This window comes from Glycine soja, chromosome 12 (genome assembly GCF_004193775.1).
Source record: "Glycine soja cultivar W05 chromosome 12, ASM419377v2, whole genome shotgun sequence".
NCBI lineage: Eukaryota > Viridiplantae > Streptophyta > Magnoliopsida > Fabales > Fabaceae > Glycine > Glycine soja.
The window spans coordinates 39,013,240-39,028,822 of NC_041013.1; the positions used below are offsets into that span (position 1 = coordinate 39,013,240).

Consider the following 15,583-nt stretch of genomic DNA (forward strand, 5'->3'; position numbering starts at 1 on the left):
TCAAAATCCAAAACATCAAGGTGAAATTAAACTTGTTTATTCCAATCATAAAAGTTAAGCAGATTAAAAATTACCATAAACAACACATGAGAATCTAGGAAATTAGGAATCATAATTTCATATAAGTATTTTGAGACATAAGACACATGTTACATATATAATATATATTCAAACAACATTCAATGCATATTGATGTTTTCCTTTGGGCGATATACCAACACATAACATACAACATTATGATGCAGATTAAATTATAATATTATTTCCTTCAAACCAAAATAACATTGTTGAGAATTAAATACACACCAATTAAAATTACCTACTATCTTTGGGTATGTAAATAAACATAAATCACTTACAAATATATTTATTAATTATAAAAACAACTAATCAACTTTTGTATAATTGAATTTCAATGTACCTATTAATCAATAATTATATATTTCAACATCTATTATTTTATGGGTAATTGAAAAATTATCATTAATTTAAAATTAAACAAACTTAAAAATTTGATCACTTTAATGACTAATAAATCTATCGTCCACTTAATTCTAAATAAACATTCAACCTGCATATTTTTATTGCTACCAACAATTCGTAATATTCTTACTAATTTCATTCTTCTAGGTCATAAAATAATATTCATTTACCATATAATAAAAGAATCTCGAAACAATTGAACCATGGGACTTTCAATATCATTCGTATACGTACCGGAAAATTTCAAAGTCATTTGAAATAATAATAATAATAATAATAATAATGACAAAGCTTTATTATTGAATTCACGAATCATGCATACGACCATTCATACACATATTATCACATCGCGATGCATGACCATAATTTCATAAGCAATTTATTCACGATCCAATCAAACCATGTGCACCATAAAATTTTGTAAAATCCTGATTTTAATTCCGATTCATTATAAAATTTCGATCATTCAAATCAATTCTATATCCATATACACGCGATACAATAAATAATCAATATTTACAGCGGAAAACAATCAATAATTTTTAAAATTTTAAAATTAGGGTTCATGAAATTTGGGAAGAAACATCATTAATGGAGAATTATATAATTTTACAACACATAAAAGCTTTCTAGTTTTCTAAGATCACAATAATAAAAAACCAAAAAGGATCTTAATATCAATTATTCTCTAAATAATTGATAAACAATATGTATCTTTATCTACAATGAGACTTTTCTCCTATGCATTTTGATTTCTTAAAAAAAAAAGAAAATAAATTTTTTTCATTTGACTCTTCTTTATATTCTCTCTATCTTTCAATATGGAAGTTAAGATTAAGAGAATACTTTAATATAAAAAAGGTGACTTTGTTTCATGCTAGTGGATATTGACTCTTTTAAAATCTCTACTTCCATCAAATATATATATCTTTAGAAATAACTTTAAGCTCATGAGTCATTTATAATTTAGTTCATAATCATTAATTATTATTTATTTATTTGTCTTTAATAAGTCACGTACATTTTACATGCTACAAAAATTTCAGCCAGCAGCAGTTAACGTGTTCAAAAAAATTTGTTAAAAAAACCATGTAACAGTCTACGTTCAATATAAAGGGAGCATTAGTCATCAACCCAAAGACTCTTGTCTGCACATATAAGTTATTGAGAAAGGTGAGGATGAATTTGCAAGATATTAATTCAAAGAATGAGAATTCAAAATTACATAACTATATAAAGCTAAACTCCCCAACACATTCATAGCTCCAACTTTGTAATTGTGATGATATTGTGGCCTGTTTCTATGGATATATAGATTAAGTGAGGAAACCCATCAAAAAGATCACCCTTTTTCTCCAATATAACCTGCCCATACATATTGTAAATAAGTGCTTTCTTGTATAAGTTTTCTTCTTATAACAGGTTCGTATAAGTTTTCTTCTTATAATTTGGCATCTATAAATTTGGAAGCAAGAAATAAATGGAAGGAAAGTAAAATAGGTAGTGTAAATAGGAACAAAAGTATAATTGGTAATGATAGATTTATGGGAGAGGAGATGTAGCACTTCTTTTCTTTATTATTATAATAATTAAAAAGAGGAGATGTAGCATTTACTTTGAATAATTATTATTTTGTCCAGGGCAACGACTTTCTTATTTTGTCCCTAGCTGGTTCATACACTTTCTTAGCTGGTGACGAAAATGCAAACGACGAGAGCAAAATCGAAGAAAAATGCACAAAATCTGCTCCACATTATTCTGATACTCAAAGAAATAAGGCACAAAATATGTTTTACTTTGTTCCAATAATAGTATTTTTCTGACACTTCACTCAATTTTTGTCCACTTAGACCACTTTTCAACTTATTTTATCTTTATTCACATATTTTATGAAATTTTTTTCAGAAAATCATTTATCTTTTAAGTTAAACACATTTTTCTAAAGTTTTTAAGTAATATGTTATAAAAAAATAGATATATCTTATTAGTATATATAAGTAATATCAATTAATTTATTATAGTTATCATAAACGGTAAAATCTTGAACCTTATACAATTCATAGATCCTCTCATTCTAATGTGATTCCTTTGCAATATTATACTTTGAATTATAATTATCTTTTATAAAATATATATATGTTTAAATTTTTAAAATTGATAATTCTTCATTAATATTATATCACATTAAATCATATCAATAACTATTATAAAATTAAAGTTTTGATTTGATAACTAAAAATATTAAAGTGAAATTTAAATCAGATCAATGACTCTTGAGAAATTAAAATTTCCACTCAACTGTTGTTAAAGATTAAAATAAAATTTACTTATATATTGATAGATATTCCACTTGCAACCACTACAAATAAATGCAATGCAACTACCTCTTCCTTTCTTTTTCTCTATTCCCAAAAATGTTCCGATCTTATATGTTTTTATAAAGTCATTAATCAAGATGTGAGGTCAGATTATAAATATATTAAAAGTTAGAAGAAAAAGAAGCAATTAGCTAACTAGAAGATAGAGTCAATTGTATGGATACTTTATCTACATCCATGCCACAAGCACCTTCTCATAAACTGTTTTTTTTTTTTTCTATTTCTCTTCAGCTAAAGTAGGAGCTTCCTCATCATGCACATAAAAACTAGATTTACATTTACAATAAAACATAAAGACACAAGGGAGCATAGAAGATTGAAAAGAAAAAATAAATAAATATTTTTCTTTTAGGAAGACGCTGACATTCATTTGTAAAGCAGCCCAACGAAATCCCCTTAATTATGGCGAGCAAACTTCTTTCAGGCTAATGGGTTTTAATTACATCTCTCAGAAACTTGAGAAATAATTCTGAGAATGTTGGACTATTTGCATTTCCGTAGTTGTTTGGCATGAGTTATCGTCGTTGATCAAGGTCCTGTTTGAATATCCCAAAAGGAAATTGGTGGTATATATGGAGTATATTAGAAGTTGTATACATATAAACTTAAAATAAAATAGCAATGTCAATGAGAAGAAAGAATATGGCGAAAGCAATCAAATACTCCAATTAGTTATTTGTTTTACCTCTAGAAGGGGTATGAAGTATAAACATCAAAGAAAAACGAAAATGGTATATTATGACAATTCTTTGCTCCGTAAAGAAAAAACCGGTGACCCTATGAAATTAGAAAGTAATTCATTCTTTTATCTTTAAAACAATTTTCTTATTAAATATTATTATTATTATTATTATTTATAAAATAAATAAATTCTAACTTACTCTCGTGGTCTTGATGCCCAAAGAGAACTAAGGGCACGAAGACGTCCATAGTACTCTCCAATAACAATAAAGCATCGTGCTGCTTGACGAACTGTGAGTAATCGACATAGCTGATGAAGAGTTTGCTGCCTCAAATTATCAGCCTTCAATTCATAAACACATAAAAGTTTATGGAAGTTAATAAGTCACCAATAATTTAAGAATTAATGCATGTGTCTATGACTCTATGTCTACATATATTGATAAAAATAATTATATAAAGCCATCTAGATTTTTAAATAAACATGTGAGATTTAAGGTTTTAATTTTAATTATTAATTTATATATAATTCAAAGGTTAATATTTATCTTTTGCATCTCTTGCAAGTTGCAACAGCACAGTGTCTCAACAACAAAAAAGTGTAGCATTAATTCTTGCTTAGCCAGTATCTTGCATCTAACATAAGGGATTAATCACCACCTGCTACCATATAAGATGGCTCTCCAATAAGAGAAAGTTCTTGTGTATTCTAAAAAAATGTTACAATACTTTATTAAGAATGTAATATAGCGAGTTATATTGTATATAAGACGTTAAATTAAAATTAAAATATCATTAAATTAAATTTAGCAATTATAAAATTAATTATCCAATTCAAATTCTGGGATTGTTAAATTTAACAATTATACAATACTTGGTGAGGTAGTCTTATCAATAAACTTAATTGACAGTTGCTAATTATTGAATAAAGTAATACATTTTATTTTCTTCTATAACCCTATAATTTAATTTATTATAAATTCCTCAAAAAAATTAAAAAAGACTTGAGAAATTGTCTTTTAAAATAGTAATGATGATAATTCTACCAAGGGTTTATGATTCAACATTAGCCATCGCTCTCTAAAACCAACTTCTGACTAAGACATTTTAAAATGGAAAAAGTACTTCAAATACCTAGAATCTAATATTTTGATGAGCAAGAACGTTATAACTTATAAGAAATCGAAAGCAATACATGCCTCCACTTATTTAACTAATGAGCCTGGAACCAATATACTTAGAGAGACGTGACGACCAAGAAGTGAAGATAATTAATTTAAGTTATATCCTAGCTAGTTATCTGTATATAAAATATAATTAAGCAAAAAAAATCATCTAAAATTAATGAAAGCAACACATATAGAAAAAAAAATCGAGTAGGGGGCGGAGTTAATTATTCTCAAAGTTCAATCAATGTCAAGTGTTCGTCAGAAAAATATTATCTAGGATAAACACCACAAATGTACGTACGACCTAAAATACGCATGCAGCCAATGAATAAGCAGAGGAAATATGTGGACTAGAAAGAAAGTATCATTTCTAGTTTTCAGCTATTACTATCTAATCATGGGTCTAATAGTTGGCTAACTTTTAGGTTTTAGAGTTAATTTCTATGAGTTATGTAGTTAAAAGCATAATAAAGTGTCATAACTATCCTATGAAAAAAAAATTCCAAAAGTCAAAAGAAGGTAAGAGAAGCAATTGCCCTAGTCTAATTAACGTGGTTCCCGTTTTCAACTATGAAGTTTATAAGCCAATTAGTGTTTAAACCCAAACAATTAAAATTGACAAGTCACACACACATTCAAATCTAATTTTGACAAAAGCTTAAATAAATCGATAGTAAAACAGAAATTGCAACATACAAAGAAGTCAGGTCACTATGAGGCTTTACGTCCACCTCCCCACCAAATGTTGTACTTAAAATAGTATTTACTATTTATTAACTCACCCAAGAAGGAAAAGAAAAGTGTGATCAATCAAGTCAAAAATATGCAAAAAGTAAAAGTACTAATAAAACGTTTCTTTTAATACATTCTTTATTTTGTATTATGATCATTTTAAAACATTATTCATATAAAAAATATATTAAAAAATGTGTTAGTGATATTTCTCTAGTACACGTATAATTTAAAATTTAAATTACCTGGCGAACAAAACCTTCAAGATTGGCAAGCTTGCTCATGGCAACGACCATTTGTTGAACACCATCAACCACTGGGCCTCCAGCTATGGTGTCCACAAGTGACTGCTGCAACTGCTCAAGTCCCTGAGAGAGTGCTTCTTCTGCTTGCTGTGAGGAATGCTTCAGGCCATACATCCCCATTATCTGTTGCTCAGCTAGTGGCTCCAACTGCTGAATCAGCATCTGACCAAAAAATACTATATTATAGTAATTGTTCGAGTATTATCCTTGCCACAATGATTAGTTATATAGGAAGATCAGTAACAAAAAGATAAAATAGAAAAAAGGAGAGAGAAAATAGAAAATAAAGTGAGAGTAAGATGAAAGAAAAGCATTCAGACAAAAAAAAAAAATGAAAGAAAATTAAAACCCTTAACGTTAATGTTAATTATAATTAGTAATTATTGCCTTAAACTGCGAGATTTCCCTGCGACATTGGAACAGTTATTCACTACCACAAAAAACACGGGATAAATTTGTGAGAACATCTCCAACGAAAATATTTTAAATGAATTTTTTAAGTTATTTTTTTTATTTTTATATTATTTTTTTATGATCTTCAAAGTGTTATATCATTATAAAAAATTTATATACAACTTTCTTCAAATGATAAGAAACTTTAAAATATTTTAAAAAAAAAGTCACACTTTTTTTTTAATTATAGTATTATTATGTGGCAGCTGAATATTATTTTTTATTGTTAAAAATGATTTTTTATAATTTTTTTTGAAGATACATATCTTATTTTAAAAAAATTCTCATTATCATATATATTTATTTTATTAGAAAAGAAACAATAAAAAAACACAGTTTTTTCATTTAAAAAATTCTTTAAAAAAAAAATACTCGTTGGAGATTCTCTAATAACAACAAAACAATGATGTTACCGAAAAAGTTATTTATCTCCTTTGTCCAAAAAATGACACCCCCAATTTCCAAAACTAAAAGGAAAATGACTCGCCAAATACATTAGCATGTTCGTTGTCTTTTCTTAAATATATATTTTTTTATTCAATTAATCATCTTTACTACATTAAGTATATGTGGATTCCACAACCTTACCACTCTTTGTCACTACTACTTTTTTTTTTTTAAGGTATTGTCACTACTACTATTAATATATTGTTCTCATTGTTATTTTATTGATTATCTTGTATATGTACTAAATACATATACATACACTTTAACTTATGAGTTTAATGTGGACAATGTAAAATTGTTTTCTCTAAATTTATATGCAATTGATGTATAGTGTATAGTGTACACACCATGATGAGATCAGAGGGTCTAAAACCACCAATCCAGAGGAAACAACGTTCAGCTTGGGAAGTCCACATGCCATTGATAAGGTGGAAGACATCAGATTTAGCAGCCACACCCTTGAGCCTGAAAATCTCATCATAGTGAGAAAGATATCCATCCACCATCACTCTCATATCACTGTCTGATAACGGTGCTTGCAACCCGTTCCTCAGCTCCCCCATTAGTCTGTGATCTTCTTCTAACCATCTTGCATATTCCATGTCAAACATTGCGGCTCCTGCTACATAACATAACAAAACCATTCTGATTATACTTACCATTACTTAATCAATTATTGCCATTATTGATTATATATAATTATATATGATCACATTAAACTACAATATAACTGGTGCCGGTTCAAATCTGTTTGCTTTCTAGTATTGTTTTTATACGTAGTATTTTATACATGTGTTACATATTAATAATGTTACAATGTTTTTAACTACTATTAAAAATGTTGGTTGATTTGGTGACATGTGCAATGTGACCACGAATGAAACAGACCCGGCACCATTTGCATAATGGATTAATCATAATATACATCTCCTTTTCGTTAGAAAGTGTGTTTCTACTTATGATAGTTATTATTTTATTTGTTGTTAACTTTTTACCCTAAAGACCGTATTATTTTACCACGAGTCAAAAAGAGTAGTATCAGAATGGAATAATTCTCTTCTCTGAAAAGCCGAAGCATATAAAGTAGCGTTTTTATAACTTCATATAATATGTTAAGAAAAGGTCGTACAACTAGGCATAAATTTAATATGTTAGAGTTATCTAATTATGACATTGGCTATTGTTTTTATTATTCAAACACGAATTATTTAGCCACAGATTTTGGTCAAATGCAGAGGCTTCATTAAATTTTGAAACGGGCCATCAAAATTGAAATTTGAATTTCATTTGGTATTAAAAAAGATGTAAACTTCGTAAAAATTATGGCATTATTCTATTTTATCTTTCTGAGTTTGAGAAATTAGAAAATGACACTACATTTAAAAACTAAACAAAAAAATTAAAAAAAAACAGAGAAACTCACCCGAGCTTACAGTACTTCCAACACCACCACAATCCACGAACAAGCCCTATAAATTAACAGCTCAAATAATATTAATCACTAAAAGTAAAATATCAAAATATAAATTATAATATAATAAGTGACATGAGAACCTGAGGGCGTGCTCTTTGAAGTTCTTGTTCTATCTGGTTAAGCTTTAATCTACTTGACTCTAGTTGCTGCACATAAGCCTATTCCATACACAGAAACAAAATGCAGTGAAATTTAAAGCTCCTTTTGAGTTTCCACTTTCTGCAACAATGTAAGTGTTATTTCTCAACAAGTAGTTGAATTTGTACAACAATATATGTAGGACTCACCTTTTTCCTCAGACGGCTTTTCCTTGCAGCCTCTCTGTTTTGAGCCAAACGTCTCAATGTCTGAGGCCAACAAAAAAATCTTACCTTAGATCCTACGTAAAATCATTTAATAAAAAAGAGTTTGGAAAATTATTCAATAACCTTTGCATCAAGTGGTTTGTCTGATGTAGAACCAGCTCCCTTTCTCTGCCAGAAAAATGACCCCAAAAACATTATTTGAAAGACATTGATGATTTCAGCAAGGGAAAGAAATGAAAATAGAAAGATGAACACAAATGTTCATTTGCTCAACACAGTGTTGAACTTCGGACTACAATTAACAAACCAGAAAAATGTGACCATATTAGTAGCCAAATAAATGAGGGAGGGAAAAAAAGAAAACTGTTAAACATTACTCAACTTCATTCATCCTAGCTTAGTAAAAACAAAGGTAGCTCAAAAGAAGTGCTAAGCTTTGAATTCAAAACAAAAGAGTGCTCACTCTGGGAAGCATTTCTGAATCCTGAGGTCCCTTGGACCATTTCTCTAGAGGCATGCAACCATCAATATGATAAGGGTAGCAAAAAGCATCATTATCTGCCATTGTTTTGGTGTATGCTATTGCTGTGGTTTAGATTTCGAACTCCAAATTTGACTCTAGAGAAGAACACAAGTTTTCTCTATATTGAGCCAAGTGAGGGGGTCACTTTAATGAGAAACGTTGATAAGTACTGAAAAGATTCTCAATTTGTTTTATGTTCGTACTTTGTCCACATCCCCTCTCTCTATCATATTTCATGTCAGACATTCATCAGAAAATCGTTCAGGAATCAGGAAAAACTCTGTGTTCTTTTGATTTTCTGAAAGCTGTTGGGATCTGTGCCTTCTTTATGAAGATACACAAAAGAGAGAGAGAGAGAGAGAGAGGAAGAGGAGGGACAGATCAAAACAGTAAAAATAGCATTTAAAAGGCCAACTTTCCCCGAGTTTTGGGGATATGGAAAGAGAGAACTGAGAGATTAACAGTGAAAAAACAGTGTTTTAATAACCTTTCTTGAGGCCTAGACTCTGTTGAGGAACCAATTGGAGTTTAGTCTCCTACTAGAAGAGACTAGTCTTGCACAATATGGTGAATTAATGTTTAGATTGACAGGGAGAGAAGTGTTCACATTTAATCTTTGAATAAAAACTTGTGTTTGGAAAAATTACTTGTGTGAGACATAAATAAAACTTAAAAGAAAAAGACCCTGAGAGAGAGAGAGACCTTTTCTTGAGGTGATTTGGCTGCTGATTGATTCTGTGAAGAGGCTGCTCTTGGGGCATCACTTGCCATCTCCTGTTGAAGTTGCTGTCTATGCTGCAGATGCTGCTGATCAAAAGCCTGATGATGATCTGAAGAAGATGCCTTTTTACTTATGGGAGATTCTGCCTCAAAGGGGGGCTCAGTTTTGCTAGAGAGACCTGAATCAGTGCTTTCTCCTCCTGACTTTGAACCAACCTGTATATGGAAAGCCACCAAAAGAAAAAAAAAATTGATTCAGAAAATTCAACTAGAAAAAATAAAAATCACCTCACATATATATATTATCAAAGTTGCAAGGCTGAGGATTTGGACAATATCATTTTCACAAGGAAAGGGAAAAAAAATAAAATATTGAGATTTCTTGAACTTGTAAGCATAAGCAATTAAAAGCATGTTTAAATAAATGGTCAAAGATGGACAAGTAGGAGACTAGTACTCTTGGGGTTTGCTGGAATCTCATTGGCCATGAAGGGAACATTTCCAGTGTAGCTGCAGGTCTGGCTGTGAATAAAGCTGCAAGAATCACAAAAGCAAAATCTGTAAGAGGATCACCAAGTTGAAGGAGTTGAAGATTACCAAAATAAAAGACCATGAGGACTTTCAATTATGACAGCAGCAACAAATAAAAAGGCAGAGGAACCTAATCCCAAATTCAACTTTTCAGCAGTTATGGACTCTCAAAATCATTATTGTATCGGAAACGGTAACCCCCCCCCCCCCCCCCCGCCCCCCCCCACTGCGCATTTTTTAGACATATTCAAACCTCTTATCCTTCACCCCTTTTTCTCTCTGCTTTTGGAAAGAGTTGGTTATGATTACCTAACGTCAGAAAAAAAAAAGAAGCATAAGTGATGGAAACGGAAACATACATGCTTTGCCCTCATCATTTCTACCCTTAACTCCATGCAGAACAATTGCTTCCTCCAGCTCCCCAAAATCAAAAGCAGATCCTTGATTGCTAAGAAACAAAACAAAAAACAGTTTAAATTAAAATCAACACAAACCAAGCATATTAGTTCCTTCTTAAGAGCCTGAAAAGTTAATAGGATTAGGAGATGATACTATTATTGAAGAATAATTACATTAAGCTTGATGCAGGAGTGTTAATTCCGTGAAGCACTCCATAAGGGATGTGGTGACTTGAAGGTCCTGACTCAGACAAACCAAGTTCTCCTATTCTGTGGCTCGCCATGCAAAGCTTTTATTTTTAGACCATTATCATCTTCCCTGAAGCTGAAACCATGTATTATAATTCAAATTGAATTTACATGAACAAAAAGTGGTGTTGCTCCAGCATGAATTTGAAAAGTGGTATATATGTGTATGGTGTCATGTGTTGAGTTAGTGTTCACCTTACCTCTATGTGTGTTTTAGGGATAAATACAAGTCTATATTGAGAAGGTCATAGAGGGGAGAAAGATCAAGGCTTTCTTGTCAAAGTAATATCTAATCTATGTTGTAAGTTGGCACAAGAGAGGGTCCAGTCTTTTTCTCAGATATGATCCTCTTTGCAACTTTTTATTTTATCTTTCATGGGGTGTCTCTTTCTCTTTCTTTTCTCCTTCTCAATGAAGAAACCTGAGTGATTAGTCTGTTTGGCTTGCTTTATGGCTGTCCCTAGTTGAAAAAATATTTCAGATTGAGAAACTCATTCTGTGGTACCCAAGATGTTGTCCCAGCAAAACTTGTCTCATGCTCTCTTTGGAGTTTGGACTTGTGGGGCTTCTTATTCAAAGGTGGCTCAAATAAAATTTAAAAGAAAAATTTGAATAAAACAAAAAAAAACTAATAAATTTGGACAGGTGGGGTCTGTTGCAGGAACCCACTAGGATCACTGACTCCTACTCCACTCTCTCTCTCCTCTAACCGCCTGTGTTTTCTTATTGGTTCAATTCTGTGATGAATGTACTTAAAACAACTAAAGACTCATGTAGTTTCATCCGAGATGTGAGACCACAACAAATTCATTGAACTCCTGTATGAGACCAAGTTGAACACAATAAATTCATGAATCAATGCATGGGATCAAGTTTTCTTTCCTATTAAAATTTGGCTGATAAAAGGGGTTCAAAATTGAAAGGAAAAGGTGAATTTCACTCTTTTTTCTTCTTCTGTTGGAGTGAGTTATTTTACACATACAAATAAAAGAGAAAAAAAACTATGTTCATACCAATTCAACCAAGACATTAGAATAATAGTCCACAAGCTTAACAACTTTGTGTATTTAATCCAAGCTCTGTGATTGATTTGTTTGGTGTTATCCCATTTGTTGATGGGTCAACATCCATTCCATGTCATCACCTAAACCATGCCACGTTAAGATTCCCTTCTACTTATAGTTATAGAAATATGTTTGCAGAGCAACATGGTGCAAAGGATAATCTCAAATTACTAGCAACCTTGGTTTCATTTTAATCTGTTAATTAGTACAATAAACCCATCACTCACGTAATTTGTATTTGACTATCCTTCCTAACTCTCACGCCTTGTATAGTAAGCTTAACTGCTAATCTTTCAAAATTCTAACTACCCTAGATAGAGGTGTTACGACATAGACTGCTGATGTAAAATAAAGTGTACATAGCAAGGCAAAAGGGGATTTATTTATTTCCACAATTTCTAAGTCTATGTAGTATGAAGTTTGGGACCAACATTATTGAACACATAAATATAAATATGTTATATATCTACGGATATAAAGAAAGGACAGAAAGAAAGAGAGAACGGTGAAGGAGACTTTTAGGTAATGGACCCATGATCTATAATATATCATGAAAGAGGTAAGATCAATATTTTATATTGTGCTCCTTTTGCAGGTAATATGCCTCCTACCAATTATTCTTTTATGATGCCAAATTGCCAATGATTGGTCTTAAAAAAAAAAAAAGGTGGTTTGGCTCAAAATATAAACGCTCTCTTGGTTAGGTCAATATGTATTTTAAGCATACATAAACCTGTGTTCCCAACATACCTTACAACATCTTCACGTGGAAGTGTTTTTGAGAAGATTTTAGACAATAAATCATTCAACGAATCTGTCATTACCTTGAGCCGTAATTTTTTCAGCTTCCCTGTCCAGAAAGGTGATTGGTCTGGATCAAATCATAAAATTAATAATTCTTTTGTTGATTATGTTCAACTGTTATGTTGAGTAGCCTCATAGTTTGTCGGCTAAGCAAGTAACTGAAAGTTCTTTTTTTTTTTTTGGTTTACATTATTTTTGGGGGATTATAGCTGGACCATTTTGCATTTTGGTCTAAATTTGTATCGATACTAACGTTTGGGGGATAATTAATTGTTTTTTCATTCTTTATAGGTGAATGGCCATAGGCAGATCAAACTTATGTAAGAGTTGACATGGCACTAATAAATCCACCAAACTATATGCTAAGAAAAATCAGGGGTGTCAATGATTAGCAATGGACCCGGGGGGAAGGAATAGAAACTTGTAGTGAGTACTATACCGATTATTAATGGGATAAGCGAAATTCACTCACTCAAGCCTTACATATATTTTGGTCATAAGAAGAGAGATTCATAAAGGAAAATAATTAGCTATTTAGCCTATTAATGAACTAAATGGTAACAGTTGATAAGAAAGGAACGTCATCTTTTAGCTTTGGATTCCTACAGCACTCAGTTTGAACTTTGAAGATCAACTAAACTGTAAGTGCATTGAAGGATAAGACATAAAAGCAATAAAGAAAGGTGCAAATAAAACAATAAATAATGAACATATAGTGGGCTAAAAAAAATAGACATAATTAGATTAACATTCAATAATAGTTGGATCTTAATTCTATAATTTCTATATTAAAAGTCTAAAACTAACGGTTAAACCCTTTAAATTTGCTTGTTATGTTTTTAATAATCCATCAACCCACTTTTATAATTATGTAAGATAAAGACTAATAACTACAATGTTGCTAATGCTTCATTAGTTATGGATAAAATTCATTGGCATCTTCTCTTTCCTACTTTTTCTCAATCTACATTACTTTATAATTTAATTTTTAATATACACTACTTGAAACTTTCTCTTCTTTTTGGCTTTTTAATTTAAAATATTTTAAAATATAAATATTATATTATATAATTTTTTAATTGGTTTTAAAATTACTTATTTATTAAATTAAACTTTATAATTTTGTTTTTTATTTTTTTAAAGAAAAAATATACATATAAAGAAAAATAAAGAAAATTTGATAAAATTAGAGTACAATTTTTTAGTTACTTTGTATGTACTTTTATAGTTAAATTTATGTGCTGTTAATATTTTTTTGTTATGTTCGTTGATTAAAAAAATAAGAAAATTAGTTAGTAGTATTAAAATAAATTAAAAAACACAGTAAAAAAATAATTAATACATCTCTCTTATACAATAGACATAAAATTTCAAAGAGTAGTAACTGTTATATTGAAAATATCTTTAAAAATATTTATTGAAAATATCTTTAAATAAAAATATATTGAAAATATCTTTAAAAATATTTATTTAGCAGGTTATTTTGGATTGAGTGATAAGAATTGATATTTTTATTATTTATGGCGTACAGCTATGAAAAGAAATGATTAAAATATCCAAAAGATACTGATAACTATTAAATACGAACTATTTTTTATAATAAAAATATATTGAAAATATCAAAAAGATACTGATAACTATTAATTGGCAATTATTTTTTGTTGCCACCCGAAACAACGTGGCAAGAATATGAACGAGATCAGTGAGTTCCTGATCCAAGGAAAAAGAAGATGACAAAAGATCGTCCCGCTTCAACTGGCATTCCTAACCGTTATCATAACATATCTTCATCTTAATTTTTTTCGTAGTCAAATATAATTATTTGAGTATTTTATTGATAATGTAATATAATGTTTTTCTATAAATAAGTTGTTAAACAAAAAATCTTCTCATTTTTAATTAAATCTAATGACATAAACAAACTAATTATATTTAGTAATATAATTATATTAAAAATAATTATATTAGAAAATTTAGATTTTAAATAAAAATATTCACCTAAAAAATATGTTAAGTAAATGAAATAATAAAATAAAAATAATTATATTTAATAATATCATTTTCTTTAAAAAAATTAAAAAAATAAAATTATAAAATTTAATTTAATAAATAATTAATTTTAAACCAATTAAAAAAATTATATAATGTAATATTTATATTTTATAATATTTTTAATTAAAAAATAAAAAGGAGAGAAAAAATCCTAAGTAATATATATTAGAAATTAAACTGTAAAGTAGTGTAAATTGAAAAAAAAAAACAGGAGAAATAAGTGTATTTACGGGAAAAAAAAAACCAAATTTATTGCCTACCCAATTAATTATCTTTTTATTTGAACATGTCAACCATTTTTATTTGAGGAATGCTAGCAACAAAATATCTAGCCAACACTAGAAATTATCATGTTTTCCGTGTATTTACGATAATTTTTTATGATTTTTAATAATTAGAAAAAATATATTGAAAAGAATGTTTGGAGAATACATTTCTTGTATATCTCCAGTATCTTTAAGAAAATGGGTCTTGGAAACACATCTCTTAACCTGGTCAACTAAAAAAATGCCTTGATTCCAATATCCGGGCTTTGAATTCAATGTAGCCTTTTAGATCATACTATCATTCATCCTCATCTTTAAGATGAAAGAAACTAACTAATTCATCTATCTTTTGATTTGGTCAATCTTTTCATTTATTTTATCACAAGCTAAATGTTATTAGTCCTCCACTGAGTTCTAATATGCTAAATCTACATTACTGTTTTCCTAACTTCTAGTCTTGAAATAATTATTTCATCTCACCGTCCAAATTCTTGTCTAGTCTGTTGATAAGCTTCTTGCCTAATTATTCTATAAATTAAACAGCTAATT

The 15,583-nt window shown here is 29.5% G+C and overlaps 1 protein-coding gene across 3 annotated transcripts; it reads right to left on the bottom strand.

Annotated features, from left to right (window-relative positions):
* Positions 1–2,962: 2,962 nt before the first annotated feature.
* On the bottom strand, positions 2,963–11,407 carry LOC114378078 (transcription factor TGA9-like). Of its 3 annotated transcripts, none has more exons than XM_028336595.1 (13): positions 11,044–11,407; positions 10,774–10,924; positions 10,561–10,649; positions 10,128–10,204; positions 9,653–9,886; positions 8,551–8,595; positions 8,410–8,469; positions 8,203–8,280; positions 8,072–8,117; positions 6,996–7,270; positions 5,689–5,910; positions 3,743–3,885; positions 2,963–3,397 (listed from the first exon to the last, which is right to left on the bottom strand). In XM_028336595.1, the coding sequence occupies exons 2-13, from the start codon at positions 10,881–10,883 to the stop codon at positions 3,310–3,312; spliced, it is 1,467 nt and encodes a 488-aa protein (XP_028192396.1). In that variant the 5' UTR covers positions 10,884–10,924; positions 11,044–11,407; the 3' UTR covers positions 2,963–3,309. The 3 variants fall into 3 exon arrangements, with proteins under 3 accessions (XP_028192396.1, XP_028192397.1, XP_028192395.1); XM_028336596.1 differs by having other exon boundaries at positions 6,996–7,267; positions 11,049–11,406; XM_028336594.1 differs by having other exon boundaries at positions 11,049–11,406.
* Between the last annotated feature and the right edge of the window lie 4,176 nt (positions 11,408–15,583).

Excerpts from the sequence above, each read along its gene's own strand:
- LOC114378078 (XM_028336595.1), bottom strand. The coding sequence starts at position 10,883 with ATGGCGAGCCACAGAATAGGAGAACTTGGTTTGTCTGAGTCAGGACCT. Across the intron at positions 10,205-10,560 it reads AAATGATGAGGGCAAAGCAT|CTTTATTCACAGCCAGACCT; the intron begins GTATGTTTCCGT and ends TGATTCTTGCAG. Across the intron at positions 9,887-10,127 it reads GATTCCAGCAAACCCCAAGA|GTTGGTTCAAAGTCAGGAGG; the intron begins GTACTAGTCTCC and ends TTCCATATACAG.